The sequence below is a fragment of the Chiroxiphia lanceolata genome, chromosome 7 (genome assembly GCF_009829145.1).
Source record: "Chiroxiphia lanceolata isolate bChiLan1 chromosome 7, bChiLan1.pri, whole genome shotgun sequence".
Taxonomy (NCBI): domain Eukaryota; kingdom Metazoa; phylum Chordata; class Aves; order Passeriformes; family Pipridae; genus Chiroxiphia; species Chiroxiphia lanceolata.
In genome coordinates this window covers 7,554,697-7,571,310 of record NC_045643.1, presented here as the reverse complement: position 1 = coordinate 7,571,310, position 16,614 = coordinate 7,554,697, and the positions used below count along the sequence as shown (strand labels likewise).

The 16,614-nt window shown below is 42.3% G+C and overlaps 2 protein-coding genes across 7 annotated transcripts in view; both read left to right on the top strand.

The window, feature by feature from the left end:
* LRRFIP1 (LRR binding FLII interacting protein 1) overlaps nucleotides 1-5,171 on the top strand; it is a 111,964-nt gene extending 106,793 nt beyond the window's left edge. For all 3 annotated transcript variants that reach the window (XM_032693940.1, XM_032693939.1, XM_032693941.1), the window contains one exon: nucleotides 875-5,171. In XM_032693940.1, the coding sequence (XP_032549831.1) occupies nucleotides 875-985 (111 nt within the window). In that variant the 3' untranslated portion in view covers nucleotides 986-5,171. The remainder of the gene's footprint in view (nucleotides 1-874) is intronic.
* A 1,489-nt stretch (nucleotides 5,172-6,660) lies between these two features.
* RBM44 (RNA binding motif protein 44) lies at nucleotides 6,661-16,169 on the top strand. 4 transcript variants are annotated; one of them, XM_032693409.1, is made up of 14 exons: nucleotides 6,661-6,761; nucleotides 7,031-7,106; nucleotides 8,406-9,289; nucleotides 9,422-9,480; nucleotides 10,073-10,249; nucleotides 10,615-10,789; nucleotides 10,872-10,897; nucleotides 11,802-11,871; nucleotides 12,176-12,266; nucleotides 12,634-12,753; nucleotides 13,436-13,509; nucleotides 14,680-14,825; nucleotides 14,949-15,096; nucleotides 16,099-16,169. In XM_032693409.1, the coding sequence occupies exons 3-13, from the start codon at nucleotides 8,492-8,494 to the stop codon at nucleotides 15,088-15,090; spliced, it is 1,878 nt and encodes a 625-aa protein (XP_032549300.1). In that variant the 5' UTR covers nucleotides 6,661-6,761; nucleotides 7,031-7,106; nucleotides 8,406-8,491; the 3' UTR covers nucleotides 15,091-15,096; nucleotides 16,099-16,169. The 4 variants fall into 4 exon arrangements, with proteins under 4 accessions (XP_032549300.1, XP_032549301.1, XP_032549299.1 ...); XM_032693410.1 differs by having other exon boundaries at nucleotides 10,612-10,789; nucleotides 12,634-12,747; XM_032693408.1 differs by having other exon boundaries at nucleotides 10,612-10,789.
* The last annotated feature ends 445 nt before the right edge of the window (nucleotides 16,170-16,614 follow it).

Here is a 16,614-nt window from a genome sequence, read left to right as displayed (position 1 = left end):
AAATTACAGCAGTAGAAAGCTGCAAACTCTGCTGTAAACTTAGTTTGGGTGCTTCATTATTTAAGAACAGTGCCACACCTTGCCAGGAATGACAGTCTAAACTTTCAAGCTCAGAGTCTAAATTTGAAGGCTAAATGGATGTGAGTCGTTCTCTGTGAGCTTGTTTTTCTTGCTCTGTCAATCTCTTCACGCCTTTTTGCTGTAGTGTGGCTGTCCACAGATTCTGTCCGTGTTTCTGTCTTTTTAAAAGCGTTGCATCTTCAAGTCATCTGTAATTTTCACCTTAGTTTTCTTTCCAAACTTCATATTCTTTCCAGGTAGCTGCCCACAACCAGCCTGAGTACCTTTATCAGCTTCTCTCACTCCTGCCTCCTAAGTGTGGCTCTTTGCTTCTTCTGAATACTCCTTCTGCTCTACTGCCTATAAGTACTGCTATGTGCAGTCCAGCTCTCTCTCCCTACCCCCATCCTGTGGTGGGTTTTATAGGAAACTAAGGCTGTGGATGTAGTTCTGGGAACCAGAAACGTAAAAGCTGAGCGGTGAGACAGGTGTACATCACCCAGCAGATACCTCTGAGCCTCATGCCTCTGGAGCTGAGGAAAATTCTGAGCCAGTTGTTCAACATTCTGTAAATACCTTGGATTCTTGGCATGCTTAGAAAATACCTGTGTTTGTGTGGCTTTCAAAGCAGTTACACAACATTTACTTTTAACGCTACAAAAAGGAATTTTCAGCGGCTTTATGTCAGAGGGAAATTCCAACAATATGGTCAGTTGGTGTTGGTAGCTACAAACCTTGCTTTTCTTGGGAAATTGAAAACGCTGTGAAAGTTACCTTTTCTTTTTTTTTTTTTTTTTCTGCTTCCTTCCTTCAGCTTCGTTCAGCACTGGATAAAACTGAAGAGCTTGAGGTGAGCAATGGGCACCTTGTGAAACGTTTGGAGAAGATGAAAGCCAACCGGAGTGCTTTACTGTCGCAGCAATAACCACCACCTCCCGACGGAAACCACTACTACTTGACGGAATCGGAACGACGCTGCAGCTGCTTCTGTCTCTTGCTGCCCGGGATGCTTTGTGTCATGCCTTCTGAGAACAGGCAACCCCAACATTTGCTACGTGCCACCCAGCTGCGGGTCTCTCTGCGCAGATTCAAACCTACTGCACTATATCCATAGGAGTAGCTGATCCAAATGGCTGTGCCTGCGGGAGCCCTTCCACACCGAGCGCTGGGGACTTTCGAAGAACAGTATCAGTCGACCGCGTAAGAAGCACATTAAGTTCTCCATCCAGAGGGGCACAGCAGCCATTTATTGCCATTTAAAATGGTATTCAAAGAAAACAATTTGACTGGAATTTTGTGTCTTGCTGAAAATTTTAAAAGAAACACTGTAAGTTTTGGACTTTTCTCGTGACAGTATCTGTAATTTAGTGACTACGGTAGAGTTATTCATAGTAGGTTTTTCATTTACAAATCACTGTGGAACCACAAGCCATTACGAAGCAAAACTCCTTCAGTGGAAACCATGGAAGAAGATGGTCTTGGAAGCAAAAGTGACCTTAAATGACTTTGCCAATAAAACAAAGGTGTCTGGAAGGATTTTTGCACCAGTGGAATCATGAGACTCTTTTATTTCAGGGTAAATAGGCAATAGCTTCATTGAATTTTCAACTTTTATTTGTATTATTTAATCCCTGCTCTTGGAGTTGAAGTAAATGACTTTTAAAAGATGTAAAGTTGCGTTAGTAAACCAGCATAAGGCCGTGTTTTCAGAAATGGTGGGTTTTGCACTTAGATCATTCTCTTTGGTGCATTTGTCAAAGCAAGTGTCATTTGCTTAAACAAAATATGAAATGGGTTTTTTACATCAGAAACTATCTACTGGTCCATGAACCACTAGGAAACGATGCCGCTACAAAATAAAAGTCTGATTTTTAAAAGAGTAACTGATAAGTAAAGAAGCACTTTAGAAAATATTACTGCCTATGGGTTTTCTACGAATACAGAAGTAGCGACTTCTTTCCTTCTTAGGTCATTATGAAGGTTTTCCACTTTTCCTGAAAATCAGCGTAACCAATTAAGATGTTGCAGGCAATTATTGCGTGTACAAAAATTATATATGACTAGCACTACAGCTCTGGTTTATTGGAAATCATTCTGAATGTACTACTCAAAGGAGAACAGCAGTTACCTGAGGGATAAAGCTGCCTGTCCCCTTTCGGCCCTTACAGGAAAGCGCCTGAGGCAGGCGACCGATCCCTTCGGAATCTGCTCATGCTGTGAAGCAGCATCTGCTGTTCCACAGGAGCAACCCTCTGTCCATGCTGCGTCAATAGATATGGTTCTATCAAGCCAAATCCAGACCCGGGAGACCACATTTCTTCTTAACTTAGTCTTCAGACTCTCTGATCCAGGTCTTTCCCCAGCCTCTTCCTTGCAGACGGGAGGTTACAGTACAAACTGCTGCTATTTTCAACGCAAGGGAATCGCTGGTATCTTCTTAGAGCACCTTCACTAAATAAACCAAAAACAGTGTCTGAATGTGTTTCTCTCGTTTGGCTAGGAAACAACACCTTCTTCTTCATCTCTTCTGAGTGCACAAGGAAATTTAGGAATGAAGTACTGAAAATTAATATCCCAGGAAAAGGATGAAGAAGGCTTTTTTTATGCTCCTGGGGAACACTTCCAGAGACGGTGAATCCACCACCTCCCTGGGCAACTTATTCCAATGCCTGACCATTCTTGCAGTGAAAAAATGTTTTCTAATATCTAATCTGAACCTCCCCTGATGCAACTTAAGGCCATTTCCTCTCGTCCTTCCATTTGAGATGTGGCAGAAGAGCCCAACTCCCCCCCCCCCCCCCCGGCTCCACCCTCCTGTCAGGGAGTTGTAGAGAGCGAGAAGGTTCCCCCGAGCCTCCTCTTCTCCAGGCTGAGCCCCCCCAGCTCCCTCAGCTGCTCCTCATCAGACTTGTGCTCCAGACCTTTCCCCAGCTCTACTCCCTTCTCTGGACACGCTCCAGCACCTTCATGTCCTTCGCATTCCTTGTTTTAGCCTAAGACTGGATGTGTACATGAAATGAAGCCATCAACACTTGCATCACTACTCCACGGGGAAAGCCCAGTAGCTGTTTACTTCAAGAAACTTCTGCTCCTGCAAGCTCCCAACCACTTCAGAGTGAAAGGAAATGTCTCTGGAGGCAGATGCAGTCCATGGGTTGTGTGTTAACCCCAAGAGATAAAACCCTTAAATTCAATGATTGGCTCTGTCCTGATGCATAACATGTGACCATACCGACTAGGTGCAGTTTTGAGAAGGATATCTAAAATATGCATCCTTTTCAAAGTCCTCAAATTATCTGTTTCTAGATATAAACATACTGAATTGGACACACTGCCCAGGGAAGCTGTGGCTGCCCCATCCCTGGAAGTGTTCAAGGCCAGGTTGGACAGGGCTTGGAGCAACGTGGTCTAGTGGAAGGTGTCCCTGCCCATGACAAGGGAGGTGGAATGAGATCTCTAAGGTCCCTTCCAATCCAAACCATTCTGGGATTCTATGAATTATACCAGTAATTCAGCAGTGCACTACCTGGTAATGCGAAAGTCACGGCAAACTTCTTCCAAGCCAAGCTTGATTTTAGACAAACCTGTAGTGAAGCAATACAATACTGAAACAATCAGGCTTTCTGCAAACTGCCTGCAGTACAATAATTCATGTTATTTATTACTTTACAGTTACTTTTTCCACAGTTTCATGTTCACTCACCTCCAGAAAGAGGACATCAATTGTGAATCTGATGCTGTCCCCAAGGAGGTGTTGGAAGTTTGTCTTGTCCATCTTGGCATATACTTCCTGCAGATAATGAACAACCGTGTCCAACTGGTCTTCATCTTCAAGGAATGTTTCTATGCAGGGCACATATTTTCTATACATCAGGAATTGTTTCAGCCAACGGGACTGTTTCCCACTTTTTAAGATCTCCAATAAATGTTTCTCAGTCCCCTTTTTGTGGTCTGTAAAATCCACTAGTTTTTTGTTTTCCTTGTCCCTCATGGCTCGGGCAGGGTCTGGGGGGAGCTGCCTGCCGTGCAAAGGTGCCAGCTGAAGGACCTTCCTGTGCCTTGGTGGGGAAGGTCCTTGTTCATCAAATGTGGTGAAACATGGAGATGGAAGGAATCTTTTTAAATTAAATTTCCGCTCCAGCTAGGGCTTTGGGGTCTTTGTTTGTTTGTTTGTTTTTTGAGAGGAACATTCAGGTGCAGAGCCAGGTTTCTTGTGGAATACCTCAAAATCACTGTGGATACCAATTTACAATTTTCTGTGCTTGACTTGTATAATTTCTGGTGTACAAAGCCTCTGGGGCCTAAAAAATGAGCTAAGGGATTTTCAGAATGCAAACAAACATGCTAAATACAACATCTTAGTAATGATAAGGTGTGTGATTGTCACCAGTCATCTTTTCATTCGTGGTAGTGGTGAAAGCTGTCTCTCCTGGCAAGATCCAGGAGAAACAACTCAGCAATTAAGCATTGGTCCAAAAGGCTAAAAATAATGCTTTGCTCATCAAAAAGGGATGTGTTTATTATTTCAAAGTAGTTTTCATCTCGCACCCCATAAGCATTAACCTCATGACGGAAGTCAGATGTGTTATTTCAACCTGGATATGCTCTTAGTAGAAATCTTTGTGTGTGGTAAAGTAGATGAATGTTGAAGACACATTTTTTCTCCCCCTAACTTTCAGTATGACTTAGCTTTAGAATAAGGGAAGAAAAAGAACTGGTTGGTTTACTGCAAACTGTTTTATGTTTTTCTGTGAAGAATGTACAACAACAGGGCTTTTAATGGTAATAATAGCACATGTCCCAGTCCTTTTAATTGAGCTCCAAACGAGAGCGCCTCGGGACCCAGAGTGGAGCTGAGGTGGTGGCAGCCTGGCGAGGAACAGCTCCTGGGGGAACCAGGATAGGTTTTCCTAGAACTTAAATGAATTTGTTAACCTCTATTTTAAATTGTTAAATAATTTTATTGTTTGCAAATGGAATGTTACCTAAAATGTTGGTTTTGTTTGTTTGGCTTTTTTCCAGGCGCTCTGTTAGGGAATGTGAGCGTGGAAAAGGAAATTCATTATGAGCAGAACTCGCCAATAAAATGTCACTTGTTTGGGTAGTTTTTATGGAGTGGTCTGTCATGGTGATGTTACCACGAAAAGTTCTCTTGGAAAATACAGAGTTTTGGGATGATACCGGTGTAGCAGCCCATTTTCCTTTTTAATACGTTGCTGTAGGATCACACAAACATGAGCAACGCTGGTTGTAAAGTGTACAAATTCAGGAGCTTGTGCGACTGAGGGCACTGGTGTGAGACACACCTCTAGATATTAACATTTTTAATGGCAGGGCACACATATACCTCCAAATAGTAATATTTTTAATGTCAGGCGCACATATATCTCCAAATATTGATCATTTAGTGGCCATGTGCACTTGGGCAGGGAGCGGACGGGGACAGCCTCCAAGCAAGAGAAATTTAAATGGTATTGCTAATTGGATGAATTCTCTACTTTCTTTCTGGTGAACATAGAGGTAACACATAGAAGCTTTCCCTGGAAGAATCCTTCACAACAGGAGGCAGCTTTGTTCATCAAAGAAGTGTTATTTTAGTACGAAATTTCATCTTGCCCTGATCGTGGGTGTTGCCAGAGATGCTGCTTCCGTGAAAGAGACTGAGGAGGAGGGTAGTGCTTGTCTCTGCTTTAGATGCTCTAAACAATGGTATGTGTTTGGGAGGTTGTTTTAGGCAGCTGAGTGATGTTTTACGCACTTAATATTAAGACCTTTACGTGCATATGTTTAAAGGAAGGAGCAGAGCCACTTTTAAAAGTAACATGTACCCACGTGGCAGGTATGTACCTGCATTTGCTTCCACTCCTGTAACATGCTCCTTCAGACTGGAAACTTTCAGGTAAGTTTTAGTATGTCTCAGGGGACGTTTAGGTTGGATATTAGGAAAAGGTTATTCCCCCAGAGGGTGGCGGGGCACTGAACAGGCTCCCCAGGGCCAGTGGTCACGGCCCCAAGGCTGCCAGAGCTCAAGGAGCACTTGGACAGTGCTCTCAGGGACAGGGTGGGATTGTTGGGGTGTCCTGGCAGGGTCAGGAGCTGGACTCGATGATCCTTGTGCATCCCTTCCAGCTCAGGATATTCTTTTATTCTTATTATGTAATAACTGTACAAGGGATGATGCTGCTCCTCGCTGCCAGCTGCGGTTTGGGCTTTGTGCCCGGTGGCAGGAGAGTCGTGAGGGAAGAGAAGGGACTGGCCGCTTCTCAGGGGCCACCGCGGCACCGCCTCTGAGGGCACATGGCGGTACTGTCTCTGGGGGAACACGGTGGCACCGCCTCTGAGGGCACATGGCGGTACTGTCTCTGGGGGAACGTGGTGACACCGCCTCTGAGGGGGACACCGCCGAAGAAGAACATGGCGGCACCGCCTCTGAAGGAAGGGGTGGCGGCACGCGGCGAGCGCGGGCTCAGCGCCGACCAATCAGACGGCGGCGCGGTCCCCGCCGCAGCCAATGGGAGCGGGGCGCGGGGCCGGGAGGGAGTTGAGCGCGTGTCCGGCGGGGCCGCGGCTGCGGCCGGGTCTGAGGGGCGGGGCGGGCGCGGCGCCCGTAACGGGGCTGGGCCGGCTCGGGGTCGCGCCAGCGGGGCCGGGGGGCTTCGTCTGGGCAGAGGGACAGCGGCTCAGCCTGCCCTGGAGCTGCGGTAAGTCGCGGTTCTGCCGCCTGAGGGTTCCCCCCGGGCGAGCAGAAGCCCCAGGCTCCCCCCGCCCTCACCCAGCGCCGCGGCGGAGACTGGCTCGGCTGTCTGGTTGTGTCAGGTTCAGCGTCTGGTTGTGTCATTAGCAGCGGCAGCAAGGTTACTGTAACTTACCTGGGGCGTGGAGGTGTTTTGGGTCTCGTTTCTTGGCTTGTTCTTAAGGAAGAGTGGGTAAGTCACTTCGCCGTGTTAATAACGTTGTGATTTATGTACAGGCGTCTGGGATGTGCTGTGGCAGCGTTCGGCTTTGAATTCCACGGAGTCGCTCAAAGCTTCGGTTAGGAGGTGAAGATAAAGTTAATGTAGTAAGAAAAGACAACGTTTTTGAAGGAAAAATAACTGTAAAAGTGCATAATGAAACCATGGAAGTGTTCAAGGCCAGGAGCTTCAAGCCACCTGGTCTAGTGGAAGGTGTCCCTACCCACGGCAGGGGTGTGGAAGGAGATGACTTTTAAGATCCCTTCCAACCCAAACCATTCCATGATTGTCTTTGGAGGGTGAATGACTTCTATCGATCACTTCTGTAAAAGGTTTAAAGCATTTTTATGAAGTGTTTTAAAGTGATGCCATTTGAATTAAAATCCCTAGTGGAGAAGCATCAGTGGATGCAGATTGGACAGATAAGGCATTTTTCCACCTGAGAAAGGGCTCTCATGTACTGGTGACAAAGACTGTAATGCGTCATTTAAGTAGTTTAGAAATCAGACCTAATAGGAATATGTCTAGTGTTTTTATGTATTCTTTAATTTGTTAGAAGCTTCTGAGGGAAGGCAGAGAAGAACTGACAGATGTTTATAATAAACAAGCTTCACAAAGAGCATCCTCCATCCCTATGTGCTTTTTCTCTGCTTTTTGTTCATATTTTTCACAAAACGGGGTTTGTTGCATTGCTTTGGTTTTAGTGTATTGTCCAGCTTCCTTCTTTTGCTAAAAGAAGGGCTCTGCTGCAAGAGATTGTCTTCCTGTGTTCCTTTATGACTTAGAGTTTTTTGTTTTAAAGGTTCTCAGGTTTTCTTATGGTTTTGTCCTTGAAAACTGTTTCTTGCTTCTGCAGAAATAAAAGGAATATGCTTTAACTTCCCTCAGTCCAGCAAATGGGAAGTTTTTAGTTCTTGGGAGGCACAGAGCTTGAAGTTCACCTCTTTCCTTAATATGAGTGGTTTTAAAAAACTTGACAGTTTTCTGATTTTATGTAAAACTTTATAGTTCAGAGTCAGTATGTGCAACCCCTTGTGTGCTGTATGATGTAAAGTAGTTCACTGTGTATCAACAAGGATTCTGATGCTTCAGCCAAGAAATGCTTCCATTTTAAGGGCATGGAAGCTTTGCCCAGGAGTTTAAGAAAATAGGGATGGTTGATCTCTGAGGATGCTTTTACTCAAGTGAAATCACACAGTCAAGGGCAGCAAATTCTTGTAATGGTCTTCCATGACCTCTTAGGATTTCTTTGAGAACATAACATAGCATTGCTACCTTCTGTGCTAGCATGCAGTAGGTAAAAGTAGGATGGTTAGTTTAACATATTTTTTTAACTGTAATGTCTTCTTGAATACCGTGGAGCATCTCTAACTTCTCTTGATTTTTATTAAAGGGAGAACCTGGTAGGAAGAGCCAGAGAGGTTGCACTGGAAGTGAGTTGTGTGGATTACTTCTGAGGAAGAGGGAGTGTTGGTACCATGGAAGTGGGAAAGAGCAGCCGTGTTAACAGCAAAAGGAGTTCTGTCACTCAGGGCTCCTGTCCAGGTGAAGATCCAGGTGAAGGAAGCCTTTTAACTGAAGACTCCCATCTGGAGTATCTCAGTGCTCACGAGGAATATGCTGATGATACAAATAGCTCAAGTGAATTCTTTGAGGAGAGGGAAATTGGAGAGGTGAAGGACATACCACAAGGTCACAAGGTGCCACCCCACATCAGTACAGGGGAAGAAGAAGTGTCTGGGGACAGCAACAGGCACACTCACAGTGTCTCAATGAAGCCAGAGGGCCCTTTCCTGTCGCCAAGGGAAAGGGCCCCTAAAGTAGCTCTGCAGTTTTGCGAACACGCAGAATCCTCTGATTTCTACAGCTGTGAAAAACCTGGTACCGTCCGTGTTGACAGCACTGCAGAGGATGCTGGAATCCAATTTCCTGTCTCTGAAATTCCCACTAGTAAGAATCCTGATTTTAGTGTGGAAGTTGCAGATGAATCCTCCGGTGGAAGTCCCCGCTGTGTGAACTCGGAGTGCCGTGGAGCCCTGAAAAGCATGGCCAGTGTCTCTGCAGTGACACAGGCTGTCGATGCCAGCTCTGATTTCAGAGCTTGCTTTACAACAAGCAGAAGCAGCAGTGCTCAGGTTTGTCTCTGCTCCAGGGCAATTAACACAGAGATAACGATGATGAACAAATCTCGACCGGTGGGATGGCCCCGTCAAAACTGTGTGGATGCTGCTTCCAACACAGAATGGTCATTCGGAGCCCACTGTTCACACGTTCAGGTAATTTAAAAAAAAAAAAAAAACAACCTGCCAAACCATTTTGATATGTAGAACTTTCTTTAACTTGGACTTGCTCAGAACTTGTGTGAATGTTAATCTGTAACTTTTTTAAATGGTTTTCTTTTTGTTTAGGAGCAGTGGGAATCAAAGAATCAGCTCTGTACCTGTGATTGGAAGATGAGCACTGACAGGTGGGTTGAGTTGTTCTTGGTTTGGAATTCTAGATGCTGCATAAGAGGGTTTTTCATGATTGAAAAATTCTCTGTGACTTGGCAAAACTGATGGTATTAAAAGATTGCTGGTCAGCAGCTTCTGCACTGGAGGGTAGGAAGGGACCTGGACAGGTGAGAAAAGTGAGCTGAAAACCTCCAGAAGTTGAACAGAGACCAAAGCAGCCTTGGACTGCAGGTGCTGACCTCCTGAGATCCTTTCCAACCTAAATTATTCCATGACTGTGGAAACAAAATAAGTGTGTTTGCAGATTTATAGAGTTGCTAAACTTCTTTTTTATTCTTAAGGCTTCGCTTTTTCGACACAAATTATTATAATGCTGGTGCAGTTCCCTCCTTTGAATTGAGGCTGAATGTAATGTGAAAGCAACTGTAAAGCATTATTCTTTCTGTGGGGTAAATTGGAGGAACTAACTTATTTTTTCTTTTTTTCCTTAAATCATATCAGAAATAGCTTCTGCAAATCTCCTTGTTTCAAAATAAAAAGTAATGAATGTAAACAAAACATTGGAAGCCCTGGAATCAATATTCTGTTACTGTTATTATTTTAAAGGCCAGTACATCTCAACAAGCAAACCGTGAAGAATTCTGTGTCAAGCTGCTGTCAAAACACTCTGCAGAGAGCAACTGAGGCAGAGCTGCAGCTTCTGGCCATCCATTATAAGATGTGCTATCAGCACTGCTTGACGGTTTATCAGCTGGCTTTTGAGGAGAACACAGCTTTTGGGAGGCACGTACTTTCCTGTCCTTTTAGATGAAGTGGATAACTGGTTAGCAGGCATTAATTGCAAAATGGTACTGATATAGTCTATCCATAGCTTGTAAGAGTCTTTATGGTTGGTGCTGTTGCCCAGAAAAGTAACTGTCAAGTCTTATTTCCAGCTTTAATTTTTTTTGTAGCATTCCAAAACCCAAAATACAGCTTGTTTCCAGGAATAAAACCCGAGCGAAACAAGTGATGCACAATATAGTTGCTAACTTGTGTTTCTGTACAATGTGGAGGAATCTTGTAAAATCTTTGAGCAATTCTGGAAGCAGTAGAATAAAGAAAATATCTTCCTAAGTTGGTGTTATTTATTATCCATATTTCAGTAGATGTGATGAGAAGACTGAATTACATTCATCTCTGCTGTTGGTTTTGGAAGAGCTAGAAAATAATTACAACAATATGAGAATGGAAATAAACATGGGCATACCTTTAAATGCTCTCCCACCACTGTCAGTTGAAGTGAAGTTACCCCCAATCTCTTCCTTTTACGTCCCTGGCAAGGTAATTTCTTAATTGCTATATGGTTTTTAATATAAATGGGTTTATTCAGAAAAGTAAGACAAATCTTTCTTTTTTTTGACAGTTTTTCAGAAAGTCTCTTGGCTCTGAGTGAGTAGTTTCATTTCTTCTTGTACTTCCTAAAAATAAATGAGGAATGAGTTTATAAGATTTTAAACTTAAAATTTCTTGATTTCAGAATGTATCTTCTTGTTACAGACTGTTTAGCTGAAAGACCAGCATTGCCCTTTGGGTTCAACGATTTTATTTTAAGGGCATTTTTACTCTGCAGTGTTCTACTATGCAAACTAGGGAGTTATATCTTCACTATCTTAAAAACTTCAAAAGTTTTTAATTTACAGGTCATTTTCCTGGTTCCCTACTTCCACTACTAAAAATTTTTGTCTCCAGTCATGATGGGATCTGTCTTAAAAACCAAGCAGCCACAAAAACCCAAAAGGACTTTGCTGCCAACAGAGATAAAAGGACTTTGCTGCCAACAGAGATAAATATTGAGTATATAAACATCTGTTCTGCTAAGATTGTCATTCAGTTATGAAGAATGATAGAAAAATAACTTCATATTTCAGATACATGGTATTGCATAGTCAGGAACCATGCCCACTGACGTTACATGGTGATAAAAAACCAAATTTGGCAATAAGTTTTACTGGTAAAATAAGTTTACAGGTAAACAGCTGGAGACCTTTTTGAAATTTCTTTTTAAGCATAAGTAAAATCAATTGAAGAAAAAAAAGGGCAGTTAGTTTTAGTTGTTTTATAATTAATTAGTAAAAATTGTAGAGGTATTTTGAATTATAAGGACATACATCAAAACATCCCCCAGAAAGCCATCTAGATATAATCAAAAAAAGCTAAGATTTACTAAGTAAGTCTATTCTACTGTGAGCTTTTGGAAATATTTAAATTAATGTGTCAGAGTACTTGTAGAAGTAATTGTAGAATTTAAAATTGTTGTGCCACATTTTGTATGAAATTCTTGGATCTGTTTTAGTGATCTTCCAGGTGAAGAAAGAGCTGATGTTGAAGCACCAGAAATGCAAGAGCAGACTTCTGTCAATAGGGTAGGGACTTCTTCACTGCTGAGTTTCATAGGTGTTAATGTTGTGGAGCAGGGTCTCCTTTTGCCTGCAAATACAATCACAGTTTTCAGGGCTCAGCCTGAGATCCTCTGCCACTAATCACAAATGCAGCTGATGTGTCCACAGTTTTGACTGCCCTTTCAAAATAAGCTGGGGATTCTTGAAGACAATCAGTAGGATAACTTCATAAAAATTTACCTGTTTAATCAATTGATATTCTGAAGCTTAGAAGAATAATGTATAATCAGGTGCAAGTGCTGTGATGTAAACTGAAACATGTTTGTAGGACAAGCCACAGACTGAGGGTGGTCAGCCAAGTGACTCTGCTTCCCCCGAGGCACGGGAAGGACAACATAAAGGTCAGGATCTGAAACATGGTAAGCGATCTGCATCTAGTGAAAATACCACCTTCTTTGTGAGTTAAGTTGTTGGGGAAAAAAACAAACCCTGTGTAAAACGTATACATGGATACTCAGCTGTTCTTTCTGTGATGGAAAGCTATCATAATTTATTTTTAATAATAATTTATATTAATGGTAATAGTGTAGAGCTCTATATTATTATTTGCATCTTGAAAAAAAAATTGCTATTTAAATTAGAAGTGAAAACTAGTCTGTGTCACCTTTTAAATGTAGTACTAAGTCATGTAGGTAGCTGGAATCCTCTTAAGTATAGAAATTTGATGTTCATATGACATAACACGGTTTGAATTTTAACACCCTGAATTTTATTTCAATTGTCAAGGCCGTATGAAAACTGAGGAAGGGACTGAATATTGGTTTGATGCTAAAGAAGAGTTGACAATGTCAGATTTTCCAGTAATACCTGAAGAAACGAAAAAGCAACAGGAAAAGCAAGGCACGGGTGATTTAAGAGTCGTGTGCTTTAAGCTGACATTCCTAATAATGGTGTTTTTTTATTATTTGAGTAGTCTGTTCCTTCTACAAGCATAAGTAAACCTGGAAAAAATGCCAACTGGGTTTTTAGACTTATTTTGTCATTGACTTGCGGTGAATCCTTGTAGATAACTCAGCTGTTTTCGTCCGTATTTTTCCTTGAAAACTTTACCTGCAGTGGTTAAACTCAAATTAGTAAATGTCCAGCCAATCACATAGGTAGAAATCTTTATTTTTTTTCTCCTCCTTCCCTTCCTTCCCATGCTGGATTACCAAGAGTTAGCTGAGAATGGTCTGTGTTTGGACACTTGGGTCACAGTGACTGGCATGGTGAGAAGTCCCTGTGTGTTGAAGGCAGAGAGCTTGGGGGCTCCCCTGCCCAGCCTTCAGCAGTGGTACCTGTTAGTTCAGAGCAGTGTTTTCTCTGCCTCTTTTGCCTTTTCAAACCTCAGGAAACACTCAAGGAAGAGATATTTCACAAACTGAACTATTGTGCTTCTCAGGAGACTCATTTTCTATTAGAAGATCCTCTTCATTCTCTTAGGTTTTTCCAAAAGTTTTCTCTCTAGGCATCCAAAATTTACAGAGAATACACCAGCTAGAACTGAAACAAGAATTGTAACTGTTTGCTTTCTTACATTTATTATTAGAAGTGAAGACAGTTCAGAGTGGGGATGAACATTCTTCTGTTCATGTTGGTGGCCCAAGTTCCTCGGTGTTGGAGGTATGTCTGTTCTTAGTTATGTTGTAGTAGTAATGTCTTGCCTCTTTAATGAGTTCATCCATACATTTGCTGTCAAGTTCCCTGATCTGAAATCACCTACTGAAGAGTTGGTACATTCTTTGCTTGGAGATAATCAAAAGTTAAATAATTATTACCAAAGCTCCTCTCTGTGGCAGACTAAGAGCCTTAAAACTTCTTGTCTCATCAAACGTTACATTTAATATGTAGAAAATGATGTTAGGGTAGGAAAATGTGTTATGTATTGGTAATAAATTTCTGGCATGTGACAGAAGAGGGAGAGCACTACTGCTTTGCCTCTGCATCAGATCGTGACTTTTCTTAAGACAGTTGGGAACTTGCCCATTTGCACTAGATTTTTCATCTTGTTTTTCTCCCCTTTTTGAGTAACACCTTTTTTTAATGTGAATGTCCTGGGATTTTATACAGGAATGATTTTGGGGTACTGGATTGGAAAGAAATTGTAGGATTTTTTAGTAGAAATCTAAGAAATATCTGTACAAATACAGGATTTTGTCTTGGCTCAGCTTGGCCCTTGGACAGTAAACACCAAATTAGTACTTGCTGGTATTGCTCTCATAAACTGCATAGATTTGCTGTCTTTGGGGATTTCTCTTTAAACATGCTAGTCCTTTGGGAAATGGTAATTGGATCTAATTTAAAGTAGCAGGAATGTAAGTTACACATAAATGCATGTAGTAGTTTTATTTCTAATTTACAGATTGGATAACACGAGTGGTTGTATTGGAATAACTTACTGATCTGAGTCTGTGTTGATCACTGTATCATTTGGGTTTTTTCTTGTTCAAACTGGTATCAAACTGAGAGCAGGTTTAGATTGGATATTAGAAAGAAATCCTTCCCTGTGAGGGTGGGGAGGCCCTGGCACAGGTTGCCCAGAGAAGCTGTGGCTGCCCCATCCCTGGAAGTGTCCAAGGCCACGTTGGATGGGGCTCTGAGGAACCTGGTCTAGTGGAACGTGTTCCCTGCCCATGGCAGGGGGGTGGAACTGGATTGGACTCTGTAATGTCCCTTCCAACCTGAATCCTTCTGTGGTTCTATGACTTTATATTTATTTGTAGGAAAGATTTGTTGTATGACCTGTACAATACTTAACCCATTCACTTTTTCCTTATTTTGATGCAATTCTAGGATACTGGAGAAAATTCCCTGCAGAAAACATCTTATTCTTACAGCATTGAACCAGGTGATATCTTTAATTCTCCTTATGCACTGAACTTGAGCAGCTTTACCAAGCTGATTAAGAGACTCCAAGCAACCCATCCAGAGGCTAACAGGTGAGAGTTTTGGGATTTCTTTTCTGCTCTGGCTTGTAATGGAGCCAATATCCATGGTAACTAAGTGCTAAATGTATTGCACAAAATGTGATGTGTAAACAGTTATTTCTTTCATTTCCATAGAGACCAAATTGTGGAGGCTATTCAGCAGGTGAGGAAAAACAACAAAGGTATGCTATGTGGCTTGGCCATCAGTACTATTGAGGAAAGGACCTCTGCCATTCTGAGGAAATCAATGCCCAATTGTGGGCAGGAAAAGCAGTGAAAAACAGTGAGTATTCCAGCCTGCAGAGATACATCCAAATAAAACCACTTGAATTTGCATAGCTCTATAGCCTGACTAGATTATCAGCTCTACAAGAAGTACTGAAGTGAATCCACTGAAACACTGGTTTCTAAGGTTTGGGAGCTGTCTCACAGTTAACCCCCAGTACACCAGGAGAACTTGGTGTACTGGGGGTTAACTACTAAACTGCTTTACTGATTAACTTTGTGGAGGGTGTTGTCACACATACTCTGCACAAAGGTGACATCTAATGGCCGGCCCTTGCGTAGCCTTTCATAAAGAAATCCCAGCACGGGATTTGGTTCAGAAAAAATGGTGCCATCTCTCTGGTGGCTGATGTTCAGCTCTGGAGTTTTCTCATGTTAAGCACTTTGCACAATGATACAGCACTGCAGGAAGCTGCAGTGAGCTGAACATGCTGAAACCACAGCCTGGAATTCCCGGGATGTGTGTATCTGTTCTCCTGTAGGAGACATCCTTGTTTTAGTCTCCTGCTAAGCTTGGTACCCTGTTTGCTTTGGGTACCTATGGATGCCTTTAGGAACCTGCTAGCAGTGCCACTACCAGATTTCCTGCAAAAAGTGTTACTCTACTGACTGAATTCCACTGGACTAACATGAACTCATGCCTAAAATATAAAATTTTACACTTGAGAGCGTTGTCAGTCAGTAAGTTTTAACAGCCTCAAAATGTGTTCTGCTTCCCTTGTCAAGTGGTTTTTTATTTTTTAAATGGTGTGTGGGCTTTGCAGTCATAATTGTTCCTATTACTGTATTTTTTTTGTGTTGCTTTGCGAAAGAGGTAATGACATAATTTTTATTTTGATCATGAGGGAGGTGTGAAATAGCCAAGTTATTAGTAAATAAGAGAGAAAAAGAATTCCCATCTTTCCATAGTAAGAAAAAAAGTAAGTAATGCATTTAAGAAAAGGTGATTGGGCTCAAAGCTCATCTATCCTAACTCACTCCCTGTTGTACTTTGTTCTAGATCCTGCTGTAATTGCTACTGGAAAGAGCAGCCATGGTTACTAATAAAGGTTAACATTTGTTCTTCAAAAAGTTGTGCCAGTGTTGTGCTGTTTTCAGATTTTTAGTAGCAGCTGTTGCTGTTTCTGTCCCCTGAACTTGACTCTAATTAGGGAGGTGTTAATAGTGTAGGAAGAACTGTCTCTCTGGCGTGCAGGCCGTTTTGTTTCTGTTGGGAAAGCAGAAGTGTCTGTAATGTGAAACACTCAGATGCACTGGGGCGTTCCTTCAGGTTTCATTGTTCGCTGTTCTCCCTTTGAAAGGCAGAGCTGACTTAAAATGTGAGAGAACTGATCTGTGGTCAATAAAGGTTAAAATCTGTTCTTCAAAAAGTTGTGCCAGTGTTGTTTTCAGATCTCATCCACTCCCTCTCCTCGTAGCAGAACTGCTACGGTAACGCTGTCAAAGCCCAGCTTTGTACTGTACCTTGGTCCTGCTGCTGCTGGTGATGTTTTGGTTTCTGCCCTGGTCCTGTAAA